General features: G+C 44.5%; 1 protein-coding gene across 2 annotated transcripts; it reads right to left on the bottom strand.

Annotated features, from left to right (window-relative positions):
• Positions 1-12: 12 nt before the first annotated feature.
• PANX1 (pannexin 1) lies at positions 13-24,954 on the bottom strand. Of its 2 annotated transcripts, XM_058825759.1 has the most exons (6): positions 24,774-24,954; positions 15,497-15,636; positions 10,306-10,374; positions 6,141-6,364; positions 3,973-4,643; positions 13-2,295 (listed from the first exon to the last, which is right to left on the bottom strand). In XM_058825759.1, exons 1-6 carry the CDS (start codon positions 24,952-24,954, stop codon positions 2,210-2,212), a joined length of 1,371 nt encoding a protein of 456 aa, XP_058681742.1. In that variant the 3' UTR covers positions 13-2,209. The 2 variants fall into 2 exon arrangements, with proteins under 2 accessions (XP_058681742.1, XP_058681743.1); XM_058825760.1 differs by lacking the exon at positions 10,306-10,374.
• Positions 24,955-25,879: the final 925 nt, after the last annotated feature.

Below are 25,879 nucleotides of genomic sequence, written 5' to 3'. Positions count from 1 at the left end.
GACAACAACAAATTCACTGTAGCAAGTCATATTTTTTAATACAAAAGGGGAATTAGTAAAAAGTTAGGTGCATATCCAACATGAAACATGAACATGTGGCTTTCAGGAGCTTTGAATTTTAAGACTGGAAAGTCTACTTACATCAAGCAGTTCAAACACATCCACATCACAAAATCTTAGTATTGCACTATAGCTCCTTGTCCAAGACATACAATGCACAATGTGCACCTGCACTGCCTACATACAAAGGACCATCAGCAACACATCAGCACAGCCAGACAGAATCTAGGGAAGGCCAAAGGGATCATAGGCTTGGTGGCAGAATTATGGCAGTAAAATTCAGCAGTGTGGACCGCCAGTGTCCAACATAAGCCCTGTTTTGTGCTGGTTATGCAAGAGACATTAGGATTGCAGCTGTGCTGCTGTCCTGGGCAGAGGTAGCATAAAACTATGGCTTGAAAGACTTCTCTTAAAATAAGGCTTGTCTTAGTTGAAAGCCATAAGAAAACAGAAGAGTTCTTGTAATATTAGCCCTAAGCTAGCACAGCAGCACTTTCAGATCCACTCGGCTTCAGATCCACTTCAGTTCACAGCGGCTGCCAGATTCAAATATGGGCACAATCTCTGAAATCTGCTGCAGCACATGAAGAGTTCTGTGCAAAAATGGTACCACCAGTTACTCCTGTTTGCCCCTCACCCACAACCATATGGAGAATGCCAGCAGATGAGAGTGCAAAAGTGGGTGACACTAAGGAACTGGAAACTGGAAGTCCTACCTAGCTATAAAAGAAGTCCTCCTTTGTTTAAAAAGCCAGCTTGGAAGAGGTGACAGGTAAGTCATTTCACTTTCATGGACAATACAGAAAAACAAGTCAGTATATCACATTTGTGAAAGATATACACTGCCACTGGGGTGCTTCACTCTCCCCACCCACCTCACCTTATATCTAATATTTCAAGACAAAGGTCATTTTAATACTCAGTGAAGGTTGAGGTCTTTGGCAGAAGGGACAACACTAAAGCTGAATTCTACTCTCTCCAAGTGGTCTGATAACAAACCTTTGTACAAACACTCCCCCTTATTTTGTCTCTTCCAATACACTTAAGGATATTTAATTAAAATACAGTCACAACGTGTGTGGGGGAGAACAACTTGTCATACTATCCACATCTACTTCACCTTGGCTGTTGGGCGCGTGGCTCTGCTGAGGCATTTGGGTGCTACTTTAATACAAGTTAGTTTGTCTTCTCAAGTGTGGTTTAGAAAACACCACAACTAATACTGCATTTGATACTACAAACACATTGAGAAAAATTCTATGCATAAAAACATTACAAAACAACTTCAATAAACCGTTACAAAAATAGAACCAATTTCACTGATCTTCAGTCCAAAACTCCAAGGCGGATTTATTAGACACTAAGACCAAAAAAAAAAATTGAGGGATAGAAATTAAACCAACAGCTTACACATCACTACATTTCGTAAAAACATTATTAAGACATTATTAGTTTATTAATACATAGAAAACTCAAAATCCCTAATATTTACAGTACCTTCTTAACACTAAAACTGCTTGTATCTCTTTTTCCACCAATGTCAAGTACTTAATCCCGGACATGAATGTTGGGATGACTAACAGAGACATCTCAGGCAGAACAGAGTAACCTCTATTTTTCCCATGAAGACACAGCCAGTACCAGTGGCAGCCACCATCCAGGACAGATTAACCAGATTCATTATAAAACCCCATCCCCAGCCCCCCTTTTCCAGGTCAGAGAGCCCAAAGTTACCTTACTTAAACCCCAGAACTGAGATGGCCACTGCTGCAGAGCAACACCTTAGAATGCAATCAGTGGCCATACCTTTTTGCTACCTGCAGGGTTATGTTCCCATCCCTGTCCAGCATGGAGTGAGCTCTGTCCAGCTGCCAGCTTCAACTGAATTCAATGCACATCACTTGCTACTCATGACAGAATTGTTTTGTTCTTGTTCCTCCTTGTGTGTGGTTTGATTGTTTTAATAAATAATGGAAGTGTACAACGTGCTTTTTCAGGCACATGACTCCTGATTATTATACAACAAATAGTCTGTAAACCAGTTTGGCCTCTGGGGAACTGTCAGGCATTAAAGAGCAGCACCTTGCACTGAGCGCAGTGGAGGAGCCTTCCCATGGAATGGGCTCCTGGCTCCTGCAGCTGGGAAGCATCAGCACGAAGAATCTACAAGCCTTTGGCGAAGTCTCTTGTCGTCTCTCATATTCACACTGCCACTCGCATCACGGTCTGTCAACACTGAAGAGAAGGCAAAGCTTTAGAAGAGAAAGAGCCACCAAACCACTCAACACCTCCTGGTGCACAAAGGAAGTGCCACCCTGCCTGTGCTGCACTGCTGGCTGTCCTGAGCCGCCTCCAGTCCCCACGCCCAGCACCAGGGTGCCCTGCACGTCGCTCTGCCAGAGCCAGCACGTGCCACTGCTCTGCCAGCACAGCCCCTCATAAAAACATGCTGACACCACAAGGGACAGAGGAAAAGATGATGAGGTGTGGGTGAAGCTTTGCTGATGGGTGTGGAGCCTGCAGCTGTCCCCAGGCAGAAGGAGAGGGGCCACACCAGTCTGAGCTGGTCACAAACACAGCAGCTTCTTTCTGCAATCCATTTTAACAGCACTTCAAGCATTAGCTTGTTCTGATCTGGACAGAAATAGATCTTTGAAGTGTTTTCATGAGGTGAAAACAATCTCAAAAATTCTGCTTTCAGATAAAAATGAGTCATATTTTCTATTAACTTTTCAGCTCCTTGAGCCCAGATCTCCACCTCAGGCTTTTATATTTCACTTCCAAACCCACCTGTCATTTCAAAACTGGACAGATTTAAAAGGAAAACTAAATGCTGTCAGAATTACTCCAAGCTGCTGCACAAGAGATGGCTGCCAAAAGGGGTTCTTCTGGTTCAAAAAGAATTCTGCTTGTTTGTTCTGAATTCTCCTGTTGTATAGGTTGACTTCTCCAAATCTCAGCCTACCACAACTGCTTGACTCAAGTACAGGAACAGCTAACCCCTGGGTACTGATGCCTCTTTTTTATTAATTACAGGCCATAGCTTTCTGAAGAGAGAATAGATTTATCCTTTTCCTACCTTTAAAATAGTTCTTTAACTTTCTCTCTGCATTGTGCTCACATACTCAGGTAAACTTCTAAATATTTTAAATCATCATCACTTTTGGTTTATACCTCTCCCTGGATGTTTGGCTTCTCTAATTCTGCACTTGAGGAAGAAACTGGTTTCACAATTAAGGTATGCCACATCTTTTAGGACAGAATCCTAGACTGTATTGTATATGAGTGATTGCTCAAGGTGACCATGTCTGCAAACTGATGGGATATCCAGAGAGCCATTGCACCAATCCAGACTGACTCGGACCATTTTGATAAAAATCTCTTTACAGTCAATTTTCCTTGCTCTCTATGAAAGCAGGAAGAGGAGCATGTTCACTGACCCTAGTCCCACTTCCCTTCTTTTGTCATTTCCTGCTCCTTTGCCAGCAGCATTTCTGAGCATCAGACTTATTTTTATATGCACCCATGACTTCCACCAAAGCCTGAATAGAAGCAGCAGCAGCAGTTGCTGCACTTTGGAGCCAGCTTCTGAAGAAAAGTCCTGAACCCACCAGCTTTCTCACTGGAGCTGCTTCAAGCACAACCCAGCCTAGAGCTCTCCTGCTGTGCAGGGGGTCTCAGGCAGGTAAAGCTCAGACAGCTGAAGCCTGTTAGTGCCAGAGCAGAGATGTCAGCAAGGACCACCAACCCAACAAACAACCCAGGGTTCAGCTGTGCCACACACTTACACCACCACATTGTTCTGAAGTTATAGCACTTACACAGCAGGCAACAGAGCAAGGACTAAGCAGAATCACCTTACAGAATATATTATTAAGGTTTTGGTAGGAATACACATCTAGATCAGCTTACCTTGTAACTCTGTTGCATCTTTTTCCAGCTCTTCTGTAGTTGTTTCTTCAGGCTTCTCCAACTCAGCAGTCCCTGGCTTCCCATCTATGGTATCAGTCTTAATAGTACCAAGGTTTACCAAAAGCTGCATGACATCAAACTTCTCAGAAACTGCAATGTTCTCCAGCACTTTAAGGCATTTATATGATTTAAGTTCACTCACATTTTCCTCAAGAAAGAGGAGGTAAAGGCTTAAGTCATCAAAATGATTTGACTTAAGTTTCAGAACATCAAAAGTTGGCAAGATTTCATACACTTTGAGAACACCTGAATTCCACCTCCATGGAACAAACATTGCATACACTACCAGGGGCATCACCATCAGATAGACTATCAGGTTAATATAGCTGAGTACCTTGAAGACACCAACAGCAATAAGCTTGCACTGAACCACTTCTGGAACAGTTGTGTCATTCTTAAGGATCCCAGTTTTGATAGTGCAAAGAAACTCATCACTCAGAGAGGAGAGGCGGATGTAGTAGCCCAGATAGAGGCATGCAATGAAAATAATTACTAGTGTGAGCAAACGGCACGTAATGTATTTAATTATTAAGCACTTGGAATTCTTTTTTGTCTTCAGGTACTGCTCCACAATTGGGTATTTAAAGTAGCTTTCAGATATTTCCCACAAACTGAAAAAGAAAGAAAAAAACCTATCAAATCATATAGATCAGATGCTGCAACATTCACCTACCCCAAATATCAACAAAACTTAGTACTCTAAATGAGATAAAAGATTGAAAACCTTCTTAAAATCACAGAATCACAATATGGTTTGCATTAGAAGGGTTCTTTAAATATCATCTATTTCCAACCAATCCCCATGCTCTGCCATGGACAGGGACACCTTCCACCAGACCATGCTGCTCAAAGCCCCATCCAACCTGGCCCTGAGCACTTTGAGAGGTGGGACATCCACAACTTTCCTGGGCAACCTGTGCCAGACTCAGCATCCTCACAGGGAAGAATTTTTTTCCTAATGCCTAATCTAAACCTACTTTCTTTCAGTTTAAAGCCATTCCTCCTTATCCTGTCACTACATGCCCCTCTAAAAACTCCCTCTCCAGTCTTTTTTTGTAAATATCCCTTTTAGGTACTGGAAGGTGCTTTAAGGTCTCCCTGGACCCTTCTCTTCTTCAGGCTGAACAACCCCAGCTTTCCCAGCCTATATCTGTAGGAGAGGTGTCCCATCCCTCTAATCATCTTGATAATACTCCTCTAGACTCACTCCAACATGTTCACATCCTCTTATTGATGTAAATCAAGGGTAGTTTTATTGAAGTCAGTAGAAAACCAATAGAATAACAGACAAATGAAAAATATCAACACTCTAATATGGAAAATTTGCTTAAGAAACAAAAGAGTTCAAACACTGGAAAATGGGAAAAAAACATAGCCCTCATGGGAACAAAATATTTTTGTTCCTTTCCAGTACAAAACATGTGCAGTAAGCAAATCCATGCAGAAATGCAGACTCTCCAAGCACTTGTTCAATAATAGAACACTAGAAGGCTTTTCACTTGCCAAGACCTAACTCCACATTTCACAGGGACCTAAGACTGCTGCACTACTTGTAACCCCACACACAGAGAGAGAAACAGGTACCCTGGCCCTACAAGGGAGCAGGAACTGGATCTGGTTGGAACAGTGCACCAACTTGATCAGAAGGGGGGGAGGGTGTCACTTTTGTGGGTTTTGATGTTTGAGTTTTTAATCATTTTTCCAATCAGAAGCTTTGCAGACCTGTATCTTAAAGAACAGGAGATAACAAGTAACTTGACAGTGTGCAAGGGACTGTCAAGAACATTGAGAACTGAGGACTGAAGTATTTCTTTTCTTACACTGTGGAGGGCAAAACTACTTAACACCTACTGCAACTAAAGACATCAGAACATCTCGGGTAATAAGTAATCTGAAGAGCTCATTACATGTTTTCTTTAAAAAAAGAAAGTTATAAGTTCCAGCTCCAAGGGCCAAAGTAATCATTTCAGATATCTTTTTTCTTTTAACTAAACTTAAAATTGCGTCAAGTCACCATTCAAACCCTTGCAATAAATTTCTAAGTGGGTACAGATGTCACACCTGCTATGAACCTGAAGAGCAGAGAAAGCCAAGCCCCAAGATCTTACCTCTGTGTCAAGTTCTCATTAGCAGCTGGAATCAAGTCAGCAGGGTCCCTGGGGTCTCCACTTCGAATGCTATTAGCAGCTTTGATTGCCCTGTTGTAGGCTTTGTCAAGTTCTTCCATAATAAATTTCAGGTCTGAGGAAAGGTGAGGGGCTGCAGTGAAGCGCCAGAACAGACATGGCAGATACAGCAGGATAGCAACAAGCAGAAGGATGTATGGGAAGAACTGCAGGGAGAAAAAAACCCTGATTAGGCTTCACCTGCATAAGTAATAAGTCAGCCAATCACCATCATTCCCCATAAGCATTTCATTTCCTAGAGGCCTACTAAAGCTCTGTAATTTTATTTAAATCCTTCTACTAAAACCTAATTTTGTGATTATTTGGGACATGCAGGGAAGCAAAATCTCTTTTTCAGACAGCTCCAGTAACTCTGCTGCTGCTTAGAGCTTCTCCCCACCAAAGGGGAAAAAAAACCACACAGAATAAAGGTGCCGTGATCCTGATAACAATTTCTGCATATTCAGAACCACTGGAGCTGACACTGAGAAATACAGCATTAACCTGGGGAAAAAAAAAACAGCGCAGCAAAGCAGCTATCAGAGGGGCTGACTGAAAGCAGAAGACAGCACCACCTAACTCTCCCTCTCCAATGTGTCACCACTGTTCATAGCAACTAAAGCACACCAAATACCAGCAAAATCTCTCCTGCTTTCCATTTGCTGTCAGGAGGTTAATGACTAGAGCTGCTACAGCTCTGCCTCTGCCTGCAAACACACATCTGTTCAGACTGCATCCAGTGACTGTAAAAGACGTAAATGTGGCTGTAATACTTCAGGGTATTTGAACATTTTCAGGTTAACATCTAAATGGAAACCAACACACAGCATCAGAATGGTCTGGTGTCAATGCAGCACTGAGAAGTCAGCCCTTACATGGTCACAACTGCTTAGGAAAAGGGCTGAAGCAGGTATAAAACACAAGTTTGAAGTTTTGCCATCTTTCTTCTATTCATCAACAAGTAGTTCTTGTCACTCTAATTCCTCCCAGCTGCAGGAAAAATGGTGTTTCTATGTACTCTAACATTATATTCAAAGCATAAAATCATGCATAACATTACCCTTACAGAGACAGAATCTAAGATCTGGAGAGACAAGCAGTTTGTAATGAAATGTACTGCAAATTCAGCCAATCTCTTATTCATTACATTCAACCTTTGCTAGCAAGCACACTTAACTCAAATCTAGCATCAGTTCATAAGGAACTTTAAATTAGTTGAACAAATATGAAACAGATGTAAGACATCACAAGTGTTATAGCCATGTGCCCATGCACGTTCACTGGCAAAGCCAGTGGAGATTTTTAGAGGAAGCCTGAACTGAAGTCATTAATCACTGCAAGTGGAAAAGCTACACGTACATTTGCAGGTATTTAACAAGATGAAAATCTAGGCCTAATATAACTATGTTAACTTATGTTTGCATTAATCAAGAGAGATTAAAGCTTTGCATGCACAAAGTAATTTGATGTTATGGAACATTTTATTCAGGAAAATTACTTCTAATATCACCTACCATTAAAGCAAAACCCTGTGTAATTACTGGCAGTAGGAATGCGTATGATGTATTAGACCTTAAATGACTGACTTCCCCTATCCACAGCAGCCCATAAAAACTGTGCAGAGCTCTGCCCTCACTACTGCCTCTCCCTCCTCTTTGCACACAACAGATAACATCAGACCATCTTCCTTCTCCCAGGTGTAGACCTTCCAATCGAGATGTAAAACTCTGGTATGTCCAATGCATTTTGGACATCTCATCATCAACACAAGAATTTGGTCTTCTTATTTATCTCTGTGGACAATGCCACCAGGTCTGAGTCCTGATACCTTGGTTTACCCAAAATTTCATGGTTTCACATCCAGGCTCTATCAGTCCTCTGAATTCTGTATTATGTAGAAATAGAGATGATCTGTCTTTGAACCCATCTTATACTTACCTAAGCTCCTCTAAGCTGCTGCAACACATTTTCCATAGGTCTTAACAAATGCTTAACATTGCCTGTATAGCTGCAAAGCCTGTTTGACTTCACTTACACCTGAATTAAACACCTCTGAGCCCCTTTCCACTGGTGCCAGATGGGGAAAGAAAAAACAGACACATTTGATTCAGTTAGGAGCAACCAAAATATATTAGTTATGTTATATATATATGTGTGTGTGTATATATAATGTATATACCTTATTTTGGTTTACACTGCTTGGATTTAGTACTCATTCATTTCAAATTTTAGCAGCATAAGATTTATTAATTCCCTTTCTGACCCTCAAAACTGGAAACGCCATCAGCAGTATCCCATATAATCCTAGAGATCTCTAACCCAAGCACTACAAGACATGTGGTAAGAGGCAAGATAGTTTTCACACTGGAGTTACAGCCCCAAAATTCCATTGTTCCAGTCCCCACTTCTTCCCTTATAGCTTAAAAGAATTCTGCACTTGTGTAGCACATTGGCAGCAGCCCTCTTGCCTTGTCCCAGATGTCCTCCTCTAGCCTGCCCTCATTAGGCTGTTGCCTTAAAAAAACAGCCTCTGCCATCTTGCCTTGCACCTCCTCCTCTCCCCAGCTCCTTCACCACTGCCTCCTCACCTAGAGCATCACGCTGCTGGGAAAAGGCACATTTCCTATGCATTTGCTGGGCTTCCTCTTGCCAGGCTCTCATCACTCCCAAAGCTGAGCTTATGGCAGCATAAGTGAACTCTGTGCAACTCTTTTCTGAATAGTCTCAAAACCAGGGCAGTACACAATCATTAGTGCAGCTCTTTATGTTTGCGAACAAAGTATGTATCTGTCATCTTTTCCACAGCACCTGATGCACAATTCCATCCTTCTCAGATCCTGGCTTTTTTAAAAATGAAAGATATGCTTGTTCTATTTGTTAATAGTAGGCTTAGATAACCAGCAAATTGTTTTGAAATCATTAAATTTAAGTTCTTGAATGACAAGGAGAAGTGAAAATGCAAACTCATCTGGCATGAGCCCTAGGTTTCCTAGACTTGGGCTGTCCAGCTCATCTGACTACATTTGACAGTCAAACATAATGACTTCCCATTTTAAGAAGAGGACTCTGTGGTATTTGTGCACAGACAACCACGTGCCATCAGCCTTTCTTTTATGGTTTATGGTTTTATGGTTTTTTTGCTCCCAAGGCGCCGAACACACAAGGAGGAAGTGCCCCTGCAGTTTTGGGTAGTTTGAGCATTGATGTAGAAGGAAGTGTCACTGATCCCAAGATCTGTATGGTCAAAGGTATGCCAGAAACAAATACTGGCCCAGAAGTGAAGCTCAGTTTTTTCTTTGCTGTGTAATTATCAAGTTCCTTCTCACCATATTCAGTAGGACACTGACAAAAGGAGTGGTGTGTGCAGCAGGGACTCAAAGTGCAGTGCTCTTTAGTTTTCTGAGCTCCTGAAAGCTAAGGATGATGGAAGCAGGTTCTCCTGCCTTGCTTGGCCCTTAGCCTGATGGCACACTGGGGGGAACAGCAGGCTCCCAAGGAGGCAGAGCACTTGGAAGCCAAGAGGCTGCCCCTGTACTGCTGCAGGTCACGTCACTTGACAAGCCCTTGAGCCCTGTGTACATTCCAGGCTGTTTAAGTAAATTTGTTAGCACTCAGCCACTGTTCAGCAAGAACATGTGCATGGATAGAGAAGAAGAGGCATTTGAGCAGTCCATTTGCAGAAACACAAAGTGGTGGAATCACAAAACTGTCTTTTGAAGATGCACAAGCATCACACTCCCCTGAAGGTGAAAGATAAAATCAGACTAAAGCACAAAAGAGTCTATCTCCAGCTTCAATTCTGCTAAAGTGAAGTAAATACACAGAAATTTAGAAGGGCATTTAAAGTAAGTGTTTTATAAACTCAAATATGCTTTTATCATGCAAAAAGAAAAAAAAAGAAGCCGGAATTGGAGTGACGCAAAGGGCATTTTCAAGGACTTAATCTACAGAAAGCTTGCCAGGGTCTGGATAAAAATGGCTGCAAGAAGATGAAAATAACTTTAATGGTATTTAGAAAACAGCTTTCTAATTTTACTGTATCTTCAGTCCCTATTTCCTCTGGGCAAACACTATACAAGTGACTGAAAGCATTCTGACTTCCACCTACCTGACCATGGCCAAAGAGTAACTTGAGTACAGTAGCACAAAACTTGAGCTTCACAGGTCTGGGTAACAGCTTTGAGAAAAATTAATTGGCAGACAATTAAAAGAATGAAGCACTGAAGTGCCTTCATTAAAATACATTAACATGGTGAGATGTCTCCCTCTCCAGTTCCAATTTTGGAAAAAGCCCAAGCAAAGGCACTAGTCCCTAAACAGGCTAATGGCAGTAATTACACATTTCCAGAAGCAAAGGCATAAAACTCCCTCTGGATATGACCCTATTCCTCTTTGCAGCAATGGGAGGTGTCTCACTGGTGTTCAGCAGAAACAGCTATAAATGAACTGATCATTCTAAGTGAGATGCTGTCCTGTCTCCAAACCTACAGTGAATCTCAAACCCTATGTGACCTTTATCCCTCCTGTTATATACTTTCTTTCCTGATACAGCTTCAAAACTGTTCTTCTCCAGTTTTAATTAGCTCAAGCCAGGATCACCAGTGAGGCTATGATGGCTGTATCCAGTTTATTCTGGACTTTGGGGGACAGATGGCAACGTGGTAGTCAAGGGCTGCCAGGAGCAGTGACCCAGGCCTCTTGCTGGTGTACACAAGGCAATCATCACACTTCATAAGCAGCGGGCAGCCCTGGGCCTGTTAAGCTTTCCTGCTTGGCTACAGACTGCATCCCAGCTTCTCCCCTTGAGCAGGGATACCTCTCAAGGTTACTCCTCAAGGCTGAGAAACTCCTTGCTGTAACACGTGGTCTGTAGGGGATTATTAGCATGCTTGAAATCTTAGCTAAGTGATTCAAAGGATTGACAGCGCACATACAATCCTTTAGACATAAACTGTTGAGAGGTCTGGGACTAAGTTTGAACCTATCCACATCTGAACTCCCCTCTGAGAAGTTTAGAATACAAAGAAGTTCTTTCTGAACCTCATAACTCAACAGGAGGGTCTCCCCAACAATTTTGATTCTATCCTCCATGCACTAAATGTAGTGTATCACTGAACCTTGATAAACCACTGTCACATTCACATTTATTGAACTGTGTTAACTCACTGCTATAGATCAACACATTGTTGCCTCTCTCTTATGAGTGAAGTGGATGACTCCATCTGCAACAGAATGAAGTTCCTCTAGCACTACAGTTTCAAGAAATTACTTCAAAATGCATCTGCATTTATAAATACATCTATGGGTGTCCTTGCTCTGACAGCTCTTAGTCTCTCTGGGAAGGGTTTACAGGTGAAGCATGAGGGGCCCTGAGTCAATTAAGAAATTGTACAAACAATGAGTCACTAGAACCAGGTAAAAACCACAATTATAACTGTACCATCAATATAATAACCCCAAGGTTTGTTTTGGCGTATTCACAGACAAGTGACTCAAAAAACAACTCAAGGGTCCATGGTAAATCTTACTTCTTTTATGAAAAATGAAGGTTTTCACATAATCTCACTTCATGCATACAAACACTGCAGACCCACTCTCAGCAGGTCCCAAAGCACTTGTCCTGCACTTTGAAAGACCTGAGTGAGACAACTGACCTCTTCTGGCTGTGCCACATGTGAAGATCTCTTCTTTCAGTCAGATGAATTCTTTGCCTGCATTTCATGTGAGTACAAATCTCCTTTTTCTGAACACCCTATACTTTTTCTTTGCTTACTTTTATCTTCTTTGCTTCTCCCCAGTTAATAGCAGACTAGAACATAGAGTAATTTAAAAAATCCCTAGAAGACTCTTGATCATAGGCAGCTCCATCCTAGCAATCCAAATTTCAGGGCTATGAAGAGGTCATCACTCCGGGTTCAACCACCCCTCAGCTTGCTTGGTTGCTATCAAGAGCTGGTAAGATGATGCTCACTGTTCTCCTGCTTGAGTTTTCATAAATTCCTCTGTGCACTATGGATTAAAAAGGCTTCACAGTGCAGTCCCCTCCTCTCCTCCTCCACTACATGGCCAAAAGCTTTTCTTCTCCTTCCAGTTAAGGATCAAGACAAGTTTTACCAAAATAACTTGTCAGGTGGAACACTCATCTTTAGAGACAATAAGCAAACTACCTGCACAGGGCAGGCAAATACAAAACTCCTCCATCCCCATCACCACTGTCTGTCTGTCTTTACCACTCATGTCTAGAAACCAACATCTCTGTTCTGACACTTCAGACAGACACAAGAAACTTCTTAAGGGAACTAAACCTGAATGGAAAATCCCATAAGAAAAGAGAGGCAACAAAACAGTAAAGCTTGACCAGAGTAAGTTTCCTCAATGACAAACCTGAAGAGGAGTCAGAGGACTCAGCCATATAATCATTTTGACAGCTCTTTCACTGACAAAGAGAAGGAAATCTTAGCATTAAATTAAGAATACAGGCAGGACCTACCACAGTCTCTTCCTTATATGTATCTGCAGGTATTTTGTTCATTGAATTGTGCATTGTAGCACACAACTCATTTTGCTTCCTGCTGAGGGTTACCCAGTGTGAGGAGTTTCCAGGACAACTGGAAATTTCAGAACTCCTGTTCTCCATGGGGAGAGGTCCTGGGCACCCTCTAGGAGCACAATGACCACTAGACAGTCAAAGAACCCAGAAGTTTGCAGTATGGTCCTTTTCAGCTTCCAAACTGATAAATTCAACCCCTGGGAGAGATCTCCTAGAGCAGAAAGGACAACCAGTAGAGGTGCCAAGCTTTAGGGAGTGCCCAGAAATTAAACTTATATTTTACAGTTGAAAAAACCGAAAATCCCAGAGCAAACTTGAACTCTGAAACAGGAGGAAGATGGAAAGGCTTCAGTTTTTCTGTTAAAAAAAAACAAACCTCTGGAGTTTGATAATCCTCCAGAGCAACCAGACCAGTTGAGAAGAAAAGCAGAGCAGGTTACTACATGCTGGCTTTGTCACCAAAGAGCTCCCTGCTCCTCCTTCCTTCTGTACCACACTGAGCCCTGCCCCAGGAGGCAGTACTTCTGCCAGAGCACAGAGAGCACGCCAGAAGGAAACCCATCAATTTTAATCAGTAATGGGGCCTACAATCTCATTCCCCCAAAACTTTAATATAATGCCTCCTTAAGTGTTTTTTATGGAGCCTTACAGCATGCCAATATAGTGAGATACTAAGTGAGTCAGAGTTTTGGAAAGAATCTGAGATGCCCTGCAAATAAAAGCTCTGCTTCCCAGAAAGCAGGAAAAAAGTTTTAAGTGAGGTTTTAAGAAGAACTGAGCCTAATGACCCCTGCTGTCCCTCTGTGTGCATTGCTGTAGATGCAGAGTCAGGTCTCCACTAACCACTGACCTGAGCACAGCAAGTCTCCATTTTCTCCTTAACCTAATCCCTGTGCTCCCAAAAGGCTCTGCTCCAGCCATTTTTAAAATAATTATTTAGCCAAATCTGCAGAGCAATGAGCTTGTGCACACTTTGTAGTGCAGTGGTGGGGGGAGAACCCAAGTCTTCCTGCAGAAGTGATCCCAAGGCACTGAGCAGCTGTTGGCCCTGGATGCAAAGAGCAGCTTTCAGACACTAGAGTGGGAGCTAAGTTCACTGTTAAACAGCTGTAATGCCCCTCCTTCCCTGTAAACTTGTAAAGCATGGACCTGATGAACAACCAGAAGTATATTAGTTAGTATTGACTTCCAAAGAGCATCTGCAGCTCCCAATGTCTGGATCAGAGGGTGGGTGGCTAATCATGGATCTGGGAAGATGAGTCACCAGCCTCTGTAACAGCCCCTGGCTCAGCTGAGCAGATGCACTTCCTGCAGACAGGCTGCAGGACATTTACAAGGAAACATCATATGCCATACATGTCATGGAGAACTGCAGCAATTTCTGATACAGCACTAGTCAGCAAATTAACATGGGTTGCATCATAAAAGTATGAGTGCTTAAGTTATTCGTGGCTGGCAGCAGGTAACTATCACATGAAATTCAACACAAAAAATTTGGGTAACAAGAGCTTATTCCCTCAAGAGAAAGGGGCAGCAAAATATCCAGGTTTGCAGGTGGAGTTCCCAGCACTGTGAAATGTTCCAGCAGCTTCAACTGGCCTCTGTAGAAGGTCTGGCTGAAGTGGAGTCCTAACTGTGCAGGGAAGAGTTCAGGCTAGAAACCAACAAGTCTGGCTTTAATACTCATGAAACACATACCTATTGAGTCAAGGTTATCAGTGGAGCTAACTGGAGAAGCCAAAAGTAAATCCTCAATTAATTATTTGAGTCAGGAAACAAATCAGAGATAGCCTTGAATAGCTCCTCAGAGATTATACCACCAGATGACTGGATAATAAAATCTGAGGCTCAGGATACAGAAGCAAAAGCCAGAAATACAGGTGCTGCAAGTCTCATATCTGAGCTCCCTCTAGCACCAGGCTCTCCTCTGCTCCCAGGTACCAGGGGTTTATTTGCTGGGGCAAGTAATACAAGGGCTGAGGAAGGCAGAACACAAATTTGCAGAGCCCAACAAGCATTTCTTACCTTGGCATCAGCACTGCTCCAGCAGGCCAAAGCTGCCTCTGGAGTTGAGTCAGCTCCAGGCACTGGCATGGCATTAACCCAGTGTGTAACTCCTGCCAAACCTCAGCAACTGCTTTGAGCCAGCTCAAGTATCTTAAAACCCACTGCACTTTTAACCCATAAAATAAATCTCCTTCTGTGCTTTATATGATACTGCTTTACCTGAGGCAATGAAAGCCAGCTCGTGGCTGGCCTGCAGACATGCAGAAGAGCAGCTGACGACAGGGTTATGTTGGTACCACTGATTAATTTCATCTCTCCCAAAATATCTATCTGCCACAAGTGTCTGTCTCCATGCACAACTGAGTAACACAATAAAAATATAAAATGTTCTTATTTCCCTGTTTTTCTAAAATAAGCTTTTACAAGCGTTTAGGCAGTTGTTGTGTCCTGTACTCCAGTTTTAAAATAGTTCCTGGCTAAAGCCAGGTGAAGCATTCACTCCAGGGCAGCACAGCAACATAACATTACTCTTATGTCAGATAACTGGTGACCCTTTATTTGAAGGCAGAAATTACTTTCTCTAGTACTACCCTCTTTGGAAGTAAGGGAAAGAAAACATTCTAAAAATAGAGAGTCAAGTCAAAGGCAAGGACTACAGCAGAGCAGAGAAACCAGAAAAGTGAGACAAAGGTAGGTTTCTATGTGGGAATAACTTTGCCAGGAGATGGAGAGCTATACATACTTTATGCAGAGACAGGGGTATGTTTTCTAAGTTGTTGTGGGATGGTTGCTTCTGCTGCACAGCTGCCCAGCAGTAGGAGTCCACATAAGCAGCTTGTCGCCAGGAGAAGGAGCTGGGTGCAAAACAGCTTATCTGAGCACCTGGGAACACAAAGCAAAGGTTATTGCAGCCTCAAAAGATATAAAAAAAAAGAAGAAAACAAGTTTAGGAAGAAAAGCTCCCATTTAATATGTTGTGGTACCCAAAGGTATCAGGTTAAGTGACCAGACAAGGCCCAGCAGTTCTGCAGGGAGGAGGCTCCTGAGTTCCCACTGCCCCCAAAGGCTGTAACTCCCACAGGGAGCCATCTAAGGACGTCCCTAAGGGCTGAGACAGCATAGTACAACACTTATCTTTTAGGCCTATTTCTGTACGTCTTGTGGGAAATGTGACCTTTAAGATCTTTCTCACTTGCACTTAACTCTTTATCTCACTCACAAACACTTAAAGTTTGGCCAAAGGGAACTGACAGATACAAAGTGTGACCACATCAGGCCCAAGGCAACAAATGCCATCACATACCACAGCGTTACAACTTCCCAAAAGCTCAACCTGCAGCTCACATGTCTACCGTAACAAGACCTCAAACACCACTCTTGCAGGCCAGCAACCCTTGCAATGATGGAAGGGCAGGTTTTCCCAGGGTACTGCCACTTCTGCCTCTGAGACTGCAAATTATTTGGAGGGGTTCAAGCTGTATCTGTGAAAACAAGGATTTCCTCCTGTAATTTTTGGCAGAGAAATTGTGGCCCCAGACACATCCAAAGGGTGCCAGGCCTCTCCTCATCAGTGCAGTGATGTGCTGTGTCCAAGACTATGCATAACACTGTCATTCCCATTCACTCTCAGGACCTCTCCAGCTGCTCAGGAGCTTCAAATTAAGATCAAGGCCCCAGCTGACAGCAAGAGCAGCTATTTACCAGCCTTAGGGTCAAATTCTGCTCTGGCTAGTCACAGGCACCCCTCCCACAGCATACTTCAACCAGGAAAAGTGGTGATGGGACATGGAGCACCAGTGGCTCCTCAGGTAATGCCAGTAAAACAGGATGAAGGGGTTCAACTTTATTTCTGAAGCTTTGACAGTGAAAGCAATCCCCCCAGCACAAATACATTTCCACCAGACTTTCATAAATGTTGCAACAGGACAATCATTTCACCAAATAATACACAGAGTGGACATAGCCATACCATGAACGTTTCTTCTAAGAGCAACACTTCCAATGCTTTTGCCAATATCAAAAGACCAACAGGGGAAAACGTGCTATAATTTTTTCTCCTGAACACATTAATCTAAGTTATGCTAATGGAATTTCTGTGTGCTTTATGGGAGTAAGTATGTAATGCAAGCCTGTGTCATTTGTTGTGCCTTTTTTCTAGTTTAGTTTCCAGAGAATAACAACTTCTTTTGGAAAAGGAGCCAACTGCATTCGCCTTGTAACTTGTACAGCCTCTTCACAATGTAGCATAGTCAAGGAGCTTTATGAATAAAAGCCTTTCCATATGAGTCACTATTATAATTATTTCTGGGGCTGTAGTATCACAAGGACATGGTTTGATCACCATGATCTGACCTGCCACAAGTCTCCCTTATGAAAACCAGTTACTGTTTACCAGAACAGAGCTCATGTGATTTAGCAAAGTTGGTACCACACAAGCACTTGCACTCCCCCAAAGCCTTGGGAGTTTTTGTTTCCCAGATGATTTCCATTAGTTGTGGAAATCAAAGAAATAATATATTGCAGGAAAAAAAAGGGGGGGAAAGAAAACAAAGAAAAAAGCAGGCATTTAATGTCTGCTCTCCACCAGATAGGGACCATTGATGCCCTGCTCTCATAATTTAACCAATCTCCTGCTGGTGGCTGTGCCCAGTGCGGAGCAGCAAACAAGTGACCCTTTCAAAAGGAGAGCAATGGAGTGTTCAGAAAGATGCTTTGTCTTATTCATGTTGGTGCATCCACAAAAAGAAACACATTCCATGTGTTCATTCTCATTAACAGTTGGAACACCACTTAAAGTGATGGAGTGTTTAAAAGGCAGAAGTGAGGAAAAAGGCAGGCATGCCTCTTCTCCAAAACTAGTGATGAAAGAGGCAGCCAGCCTCCTTCTCCAAAATGTCATGTGCACAGCTTCCTACCAGAACAGCTACAGCAAAGCCAGTGCTGCAGCAGAGCAGAGATCATCACTCACAACCCCCAGTGTTCCAGCAGGGACACTGGAAACCTGACCTGGGAGCCAAGCACATAGAGCTCACCCTCAAGCAGGGGGACACTCCGGTTGTTGGACTGGTTTTTAACTATCTGACTGCAGTCCTGTTTGTAAACACTTGTTAATTCGAATTACAACTTTGCAGTGACAGTACTAAAGTTAGGACTTATACAGGGAAGATGTTTTTGTGCATCATCCGTACCAAACACGGACCATTACATGCCTCAGAAAATGGTCACCATTTCCCATCTTTTATTTCCTTCCTTCCTTCTCTCCTCCACAGGAGTAACAGCAGTATATATAGAGAGATAATTTATTTTATGTTGGACTGTTCTGGAGGAAGCTGAAAAGAAAATCTGTAGTTTCTATTAGAGAAATTTGGCACAGGGCTATCACAGACCCACTGTGCACACAGCTATGCACAGGGCTAGCTTATGAGAGGCTAATGGTCCTCTGCTATCACAGGAGCAGCCTCTTGGCTTGGTGACATGAAGCCAATCATTTCCCTTGCTCCTGCAAGTAATAGCTTGGGAAAGAGAAAAGCAGCTAACAAGCCCATAACAACAGGGAGATAAAATATACAAGCAAGAAGGATGAGGAATAACAAAAGTCTGCATTTGCTGAGCAGTTGCCACAACAGTCTTTGGCCAATTTATCATTACTCTTGGCAACGGACTTTTTGTAATAATTTCCTGATTAGCTTTGGAGAGGGAGCAATAGAGATTTGTCTTTTACTTTTGCAAAGAAATGAGGATAAAAAAATGCCATTTATGATGGCTGTCCTAAACACAGACCACCCAAAAGAGCTGCAGAAAGCTAGGCAGCAGCAGGTGTGCAGCCACATATGATGAAATGACACTTTTCCAAGAGTGCTAGGATTACAGATGGGGCTGGTTGTTGCAGCAGGAATTACTTGCAGGCATAGTGCAGAGTGCAAAGCTGAGTCACTGCAGCCAGTGCACAGCAAGGATGAGCTGTCACCCCACACAGCTGTGGTGCCTCTTCATGGGTGCTTTGCCAACAAACTTCTAGCTATTGCCTCCACATCTCTACCAGGAATACCTTTTTTTCCCCCCTGCAAGTGGCTCTTCTGCAGCTCCTATGCAGGAAATCTGTGTATGAGAAGAAACTCTCAGAACCCCAAGGAAATCTCAGATTGACAGGAGAATCCCTGTTCAGTACTGGAGTGCTTTGCTGGGTCCAAGGCAGGAGGAGCAGAGGGATCAGCACCCTCTGGCTGCATCCTTCACAAAAGAGAGGGTAAATCCAGCAAGCCAGACTGGTTTCCTCTCCAGTGGCTCAAAACCTCTCTGCTGACTTACACATCTAATTAAGAAACTGCAGCTAACAGGACAGTCAAAAATCAATGCTAATCATAGGCTTAACTATTTTTCTTGAACCAGGATCAAATGATTGCAGCTGACAGGACTGAACCTTCAGTAAGTAATTATTTGGGTTCTAACACACTGCAGTTACTGCAAAAAGATTTGCATAGGCTTGGAGGAAAACCTGGCCATTAATTTTTACTATAATTTTCCACAAGGCAAAATGAACTTGCCATGATACACAAACATCTGATGTCATCTAGCAAGAATTATGCTCCTTAGTAGCCCCTAAACAAAAACATAAGCAAGAAAATCAAGGCACACATAGACAATGCAGACTGCCAGGCACCATCCAACATACATCCTCCACACCAACATTAAAAAGTATTTTAAAGAAAAAAAAAAGGAATCCCAATGCATGCCAAGTAGAAGGTTGAGAGAAACAGAATCTGTTGAAGAAGAAAGTATGGAGCAAAAGGGGGCACTGGAGAAAAGAACCTCTTCCCATGGGTACTTTGGCAATGGAGCAGGAGCAGAATGTAAAGCTCAGGTGATACAATGTTTAAGGAAGTGGGTCAGAGAAATTAGCAGGTATATTTCTTTCTACAGGGCTGCAAGTTACCCCTCAGAGAAGTCTCAAAATCATACAGTGGGAAAAGAGATGGGTATTTATCAAGCATAGCCTTCAGAGTGATAATTTTTTGATTCACAGGAAACAGGAATTGTGAATTAAATTTCCACCACTGAGGTTTCCACCACCACACCTTTAAACAAAGAGTTTCCCTTCATCTGAAGGAGAAGCACTACAAAACAGTGGCAATGACCATGTAGCTTCCCTGCCAACATGGGTGGTACCCCAAACTTCAGGTAACACCAGAGGCCCATGATTTTTACATTTACTCTGGCAGCTAAAGCAGCTTACCATCATTTCCACAGGAAATGTAAAGCTGGCTCTATAGGAATGAAACAGAAAAAATCTTACCAACAGCTGAAGATGCTCACACAATGACAGTTTATAGCTTGATATTAAAGCAAATGTTTTTACCAGCTTGCCCTGGCTGCCCAGGCAGGCCTGTGCCTGATGCTGGAACTTGTGCTCTTTCCTGAGCACTCCTGACACGCCAAAGAGCAGCACAGTGTATCCTGCTGGGATCTGCCCCTCTCTGACAGAGGGTCTCAGCCTGCCTGGCTGCTCTGGGCTGAGGCAATACGTTTGCTGTCTCAGTTCCTCATTAACGCCCTGGGTTCCACAGCGCCCTGCTGAACCAAATGCAAGGTGTGCAACACAGCTATTAGCACACAGCCTGCTCCAGCAGCACTGGGAGAGGCTTTTCCAGCTCCCAGCCAGCAGCTGCCACAGTAATAGTCCTTGGCTTAATTACACCCAACCCAATTTAGCCCCCAGCTCTTACCAAGTCACAAGATAGGATTATTTCCCAAGAGCCTCCCCAGGAACTTGTGAACAAGAATGGAGAGGGACATCAGCAGGAATGACCAATCAGGGAGGTACAAGAGAGGAAAGGAACCCAGTTAAGACTATTTTTTCACTGTATTTGTTGTGATTTAATCTCAGTTGTTTGTGTTCGTTTTTTTTTTTTTTTCATTTTCTACACATTTTATTCTCGTGACTGCTTCAGACACATGATTAACTTATCTAGAGAGATCCAGGCCCAGCTGGACATGCAGTAAGGGGCACTGATGCCATCGTGGCTCCCACAGAAGCTTCTGGGATGCAACATCCAGAGCTCTCCACTAACACCCTTCACTCTGTGTCTTCTGCCAGCCAAAGCACCTCAAATCCCATAGGCAGAAAACTGCAAGGATGGGAACTAAAAAAAAAAAAAAATAGGTGAAAGAGATGCCCATAAATTAGGTGGAAAATGAGCAGGGCAAGTAAGGATTGTCACCACTGGGCAAGTCCAAAGTGGTCAATGGGGACATTAACCCTGTGGTGTGCAGATCATAAGGCAAGGCTCCACCTTCCCACCTCTGAGCATTCTCCAGCATGGCAAGATACACCAGAGAGCACCAGTGGGAAATAAGATGGTTTTAGCGCAACCAATCTCTGTTTTGACAGATTCATGCAGATGCTGTGGGTTGGCCCATGGTCTGGTACTTCCCAGTCCAGCATCCTGCCACAACTCATAAGCCAGCTGCAGAAATGCTAAAACACTTGGATCCCTTCATCCCAGCTACCTGTGAGCCATGCACAACCAACACCCAAACCAAACATGTAAGGGCTGCTGTGGCCACCACAAAATTCCATTCTTGTCCACTCTCTCCCTTCCTTCTCATCCCTCCCCAGGCATCACCTCCCACACAGGCTGCAGGGAATGATGCCCATTGCACAGCTGTGCCTGAAGCTGCTGCATGCAAGAGGTCAAACATCATTTGGTGACAAGCACAGATGAGCAGTTCACAGTTGCCTTCCTACAGAAAAAGATGAAAATATTTGATGTTGAGTGGACAGCTCTCACATCTGCTTTTCTTTAAGCTGCAACCCGAGACAGCCATTGATGTTTTTCCCAGAACTAAGCTGAGTTTTGGGAGAGGCCAAAATCAAGCAGCTTGTTTTGATTTCCTCTCTGCTCATCTGACTGTACCTGCTTAGGGCTGCAGCATCCTGCTCCAAGCAGCACCCTGGGAATAAATATCTATGTTTTCAGCCAAAGTGCTTACAGTAAGAAATCACATCTTGCAGTACACACAATCTGAGATCAGAAACTGGAATTCAATTCTGACTCAGAGCTGTTCTTACTAAAAATGGCACAGATAAAACTCTATTCATTTCTCATTCATACACTGCTGAGGGTGCCCCATCTTTCAAGGGTTTTTTTCCCCTTTATAAGAAGAATTGCTGATTTAGCTACATTTAGATGGTTTCTGTTACCACACTACCTGACCACCTCTAGTATAACTTACCCAAGAATTGCTAAATAATATAAGGAAATAATATCAAGCCACAATATAAGGAATATACATGTACAACACAATACACACAATCCTATTGTTATTTCCATTTTCCCATTCCCAGTATATATAAAATTATGTAAAAAAAGGTCTAGCTGCAAAGAGGTAACTGGTGCAGGATTTCAAGTAGCAAAGATTCCCAGGGATAGCAGACAATAGCTCAGTCACTGCTTAACTACTACCACTGCTCACTGGCAGGGTGCTACAGCTCGGTTTTCCACACCTCCAGCAGAGAAATCCTCTGTGATTCAGCTGGAATCTCATTTATTTCCTGAAACTCCCATCAAAACTAAAAGTTACTTGGTGGCTTCAGAAAACTTCCATAGCCTTTGCAAACATTTTAATAGATTTGCACAATTAAGAGCAACCACATGTAGGAGGGAAATTGCAGGTGTCTGACACCAGGCTGCAACGGAACAGGAAAGCACAGCAGGAAGGGAAGGTGACAGGATGAGGTGCCAGGACAACCCCAGGTGGGAAGAATGCAATTATCCCAACAGAAACAGGAGCTGAGCATTCATTTTTGGAAAGGGCGTTCAGTTTTTGTACTCTAAGCAGGTATTTCCCCCACTTGCACACCCACCTCTGAGTTATTCTTTTTCAGACCTAAAAATGAACCCTGACAGTTTTACTCAGTTTAGCACTCCTGAGCTTTTTCAGAGGATGATTATATCACAAAGTGTTTGAAAACAAACCGCTCTGTCTATTTCATCGCCAGTTGAAAACCACAGCACAGACAACCAGGCATTTCCAGCCCCTAAAATCCTCAGTGTTCCCCCAAATGCCTTAATGGAAGCAGTTTTGGGCTGTCCCACAAGCAGCCAGCCTGCTGAGCTGCAGGGACGGTGTGGGAAATAGGTGACAGCTGTCCCAGCAGCGTGGCTCCTTTACTATCGCTTTCTGTATGGACACCACGTGGTGCAGTTTCACCCCTGCCCGGAAATAACAGTGACAAGTACTTCTCATAGTTATTTGCATCTTTATTTCTCAACTAAAAAAGCTCGGTTTTCAACCCACTGTTTCCTTCTAACAGGTTCTCAGGATTATAAACAAAAACACTAGCAAGATGCAGCCCCTTGTTTTTATTCTTGCTTTATGAATCTACTGCACTCACAGATTCAATTTGAAATAATTGAAAGACAAGAATTTAACTCATCTGAAAGAAAGGCACACTTTGCCGAACTCTGCAGTTAAACTGTGTGTTTGATCTTTGTGTAAGGGAGTAAAATGAAAGAAATAAAAGAAACATTGGTATCCAGGCACCGTTTCAAACTGGATCCAGCAATTCTAGAGTAGAAGCAGAAAGAAGAATTAAGGGGCCCATATACAAGCTGCTGTATGGAAATGCAAACTTTCTCTTTTTAATTGCTTGAAGAGGAACAAATGTGCCTATATCAGCAGCAGGTCTAAAACTAAAAGAAGCAGGTTAGAGTGCAGAAATATGGATGTGTCCATCCAGTTTCTGGATGAACAGAGGTGCCGTGGGGCTCACATCTGGTCTCCAGTCCGGTTGTCCTTCACTTCCCTGCGCAGTTATTGTGTGCCACAGCAATCTGGTGCAATGGGGGTGTAGCTGTGGGTAAATACAGCGATCTGGGGCATCCTATCTCTCAAGCAATCTGGTATCTGACTAATGCTACTCATAATGGCTTTGCACAGATTCACCACTCATCCAAAGCTGCATTCCAGTTTCCACTCTCCTGACATTCACTTCATCCTGTAGATGACAGAGACCAGGTGTACAACACTGAATGCCAATAAACAGGTGCAGGCAGCAAATCAAACTATCTCTATGAACGGCTGGAAATCCTGTGATTCACCCCTGTCTCCAAATGGATAGCATTACATATAGACCTTTGAAATCTTCATTCATATAGTGCTATTCTTAGCAAACCATAGGAAGGCTTGGGTTGGAGGAGACCTCAAAGATCATTTAGTTCCACTCCTAATGCCAAAGGTTGCTGCATGATCACTTCTGTAACTTGGGGAGGTGGGTAAACAAAAAGATAGTAAAATAATTGGGGAACTTGGCCTTTTACCTGTAAAGCATAGTTTCATCTACCATAGAGTCACAGCAGAGATTGACAACCGAGCGGGAACAGCTGCAGGAGGGCAGAGGAGCAGCGGAAAGCTTCAGAGAGCTCTCCCACTGCCCGTCCTGCGGGTGAGCAGCCCCACCGAGCAGCCTGCAGCGCACGGCAGAGCTCTGACAGCCCTTCCCCGTGGCACCTGTTCCCGACAGCTGAGCGACACCGAATCCTACTGCCCAACACCCCGAGCGGCAGCAGACGGGCACTCGCCTGGCACATCCCGGCTGGCAGCTCCGCTCTGACCTGCGCTGGGAAACAAAGGGCAGCGCGGCTTCGGCGCTCCCATCGCTCCTACGGCAGAAGATGCGCTCGCTGGGCTGACAAAGCCCCTGCTCGGGAGGTGCCGAGAGAACGGCAGCGGCCAGGGAATGCCCCAGCGAGAAGGAGGCCGGCCGGGCAGCCCAGCACACCTGGATGAGCCTGCAGCCAGGGATGCGCTCCGGGACGGCGGCTTTCCGGGAAGGCAGCGCTCCCTGCCGCGGCCCAGAGGTGCCCTCTGCCCTGCCCTGCTCCGAGCGGGAGCCCCGCCGGCAGCCGAGCCCGCCGAGCCCCGCTCCCGCCCGGAGCTCCGCTCCGCTACGCCGCCCGCACAGCCCTTTGTCCGCCGCGGGAGCCGCCGGGAACCGGGAAAGGGAGCGCCGGAGTTACCGATGGAGACCTCCTGGGCGAAGGCGAGGGAGATGAGGAGCAGCGGCAGCCCCACGGCGATGCAGGTGACGATCTTGTCGAGCGCCAGCTCCAGGCGCAGCCCCTTGTAGCGCGTCTCGGGCGGCTCCTTCAGCAGGAAGTCGGAGAACACGTACTCGGTGGCGATGTGCGCGATGGCCATGGCGGGCACGGCTCCGCACGGCTGCGCTGGGCCGGGCTGCCCGCGGCTGGGCCGGGTCAGGCTGGGCCGGCCCCGCCCGGCTCGGCTCGGGAACGCCCCGGCAGCCCGGCCCGGCCCCGCCCGGCTCCGCCCGGCTCGGCTCGGGAACGCCCCTGCAGCCCGGCCCCGCCCGCCCGCAGAGGGCGGGGGGTGCGGAGCGGCGCCCCGCGGGTCGGGAGCGGAACTGCGGCAGTGCCCGGAGCGCTGGGGGGCGCGGAATCGCAGAATGGCCGGGCTTAGAAAGAACTTAAAAGATTTCCAGCCCCGCTGTGTGCAGGAGCGCCCTGCCTGACCTTAAACACCACCAGGGCTGGAGCATCCACAGCTTCTGTGGGCAAGCTGTGTCACCTGTGCCCCCATCCTCACAATAAAGAATTTCTTCATAAAATCTATTCTAAACTCACCCTCGTTGAGTTTAAAGCCATTCCTCTTTCTCCTATCACTGCATGTCCTTGTAAAGTGTCATTCTCCCTCTGAGTCCCCCTAGGTCCTAGAAGGTCACAGTGAGATATGTGTAGAGCCTTGTCTTCTCTGGGCTGAACTCTCTCAGTCTGTCTTCTAGAATAATTGCTCCAGCCCCTGCATGGAGCATCTTTGTGGCCTCCTCTGGATGTGCTGTAGCATGTCCATGTCTTTCTTCTTTCTTGTGTTGGGAGCCCCAGAGCACACAGCACTCCAGGTGGGTGTCAACAGACCGAAGCAGAGGGGCAGAGTCACTTTGCTTGTCCTGCTGGCCACACTCTTTCTGATGAGGCAGCCCATGATGAGGTTAGCTTTCTGCATTCTGAGCAGTTTGTTCATGTCCAGATTTTCATCCACAAGAACCCCCAATGAGGGCGGCTCTCCGTGGGTTCTCTCAGCCTGTACTCATGTCTGTGGTTGCCTC

This window comes from Ammospiza caudacuta, chromosome 2 (assembly GCF_027887145.1).
Source record: "Ammospiza caudacuta isolate bAmmCau1 chromosome 2, bAmmCau1.pri, whole genome shotgun sequence".
Taxonomy (NCBI): domain Eukaryota; kingdom Metazoa; phylum Chordata; class Aves; order Passeriformes; family Passerellidae; genus Ammospiza; species Ammospiza caudacuta.
The sequence above is the reverse complement of the archived record's forward strand: the minus strand, read 5'-3'. Positions and strand labels throughout refer to the sequence as shown.

Coding starts and splice junctions, on each gene's coding strand:
- PANX1 (XM_058825759.1), bottom strand. CDS start 24,954: ATGGCCATCGCGCACATCGCCACCGAGTACGTGTTCTCCGACTTCCTG. Junction 6,365..10,305: donor TACTCTTTGGCCATGGTCAG/GTAGGTGGAAGT, acceptor TTCTCCCTGCAG/TTCTTCCCATACATCCTTCT. Junction 4,644..6,140: donor AATGAGAACTTGACACAGAG/GTAAGATCTTGG, acceptor TTTCTTTTTCAG/TTTGTGGGAAATATCTGAAA.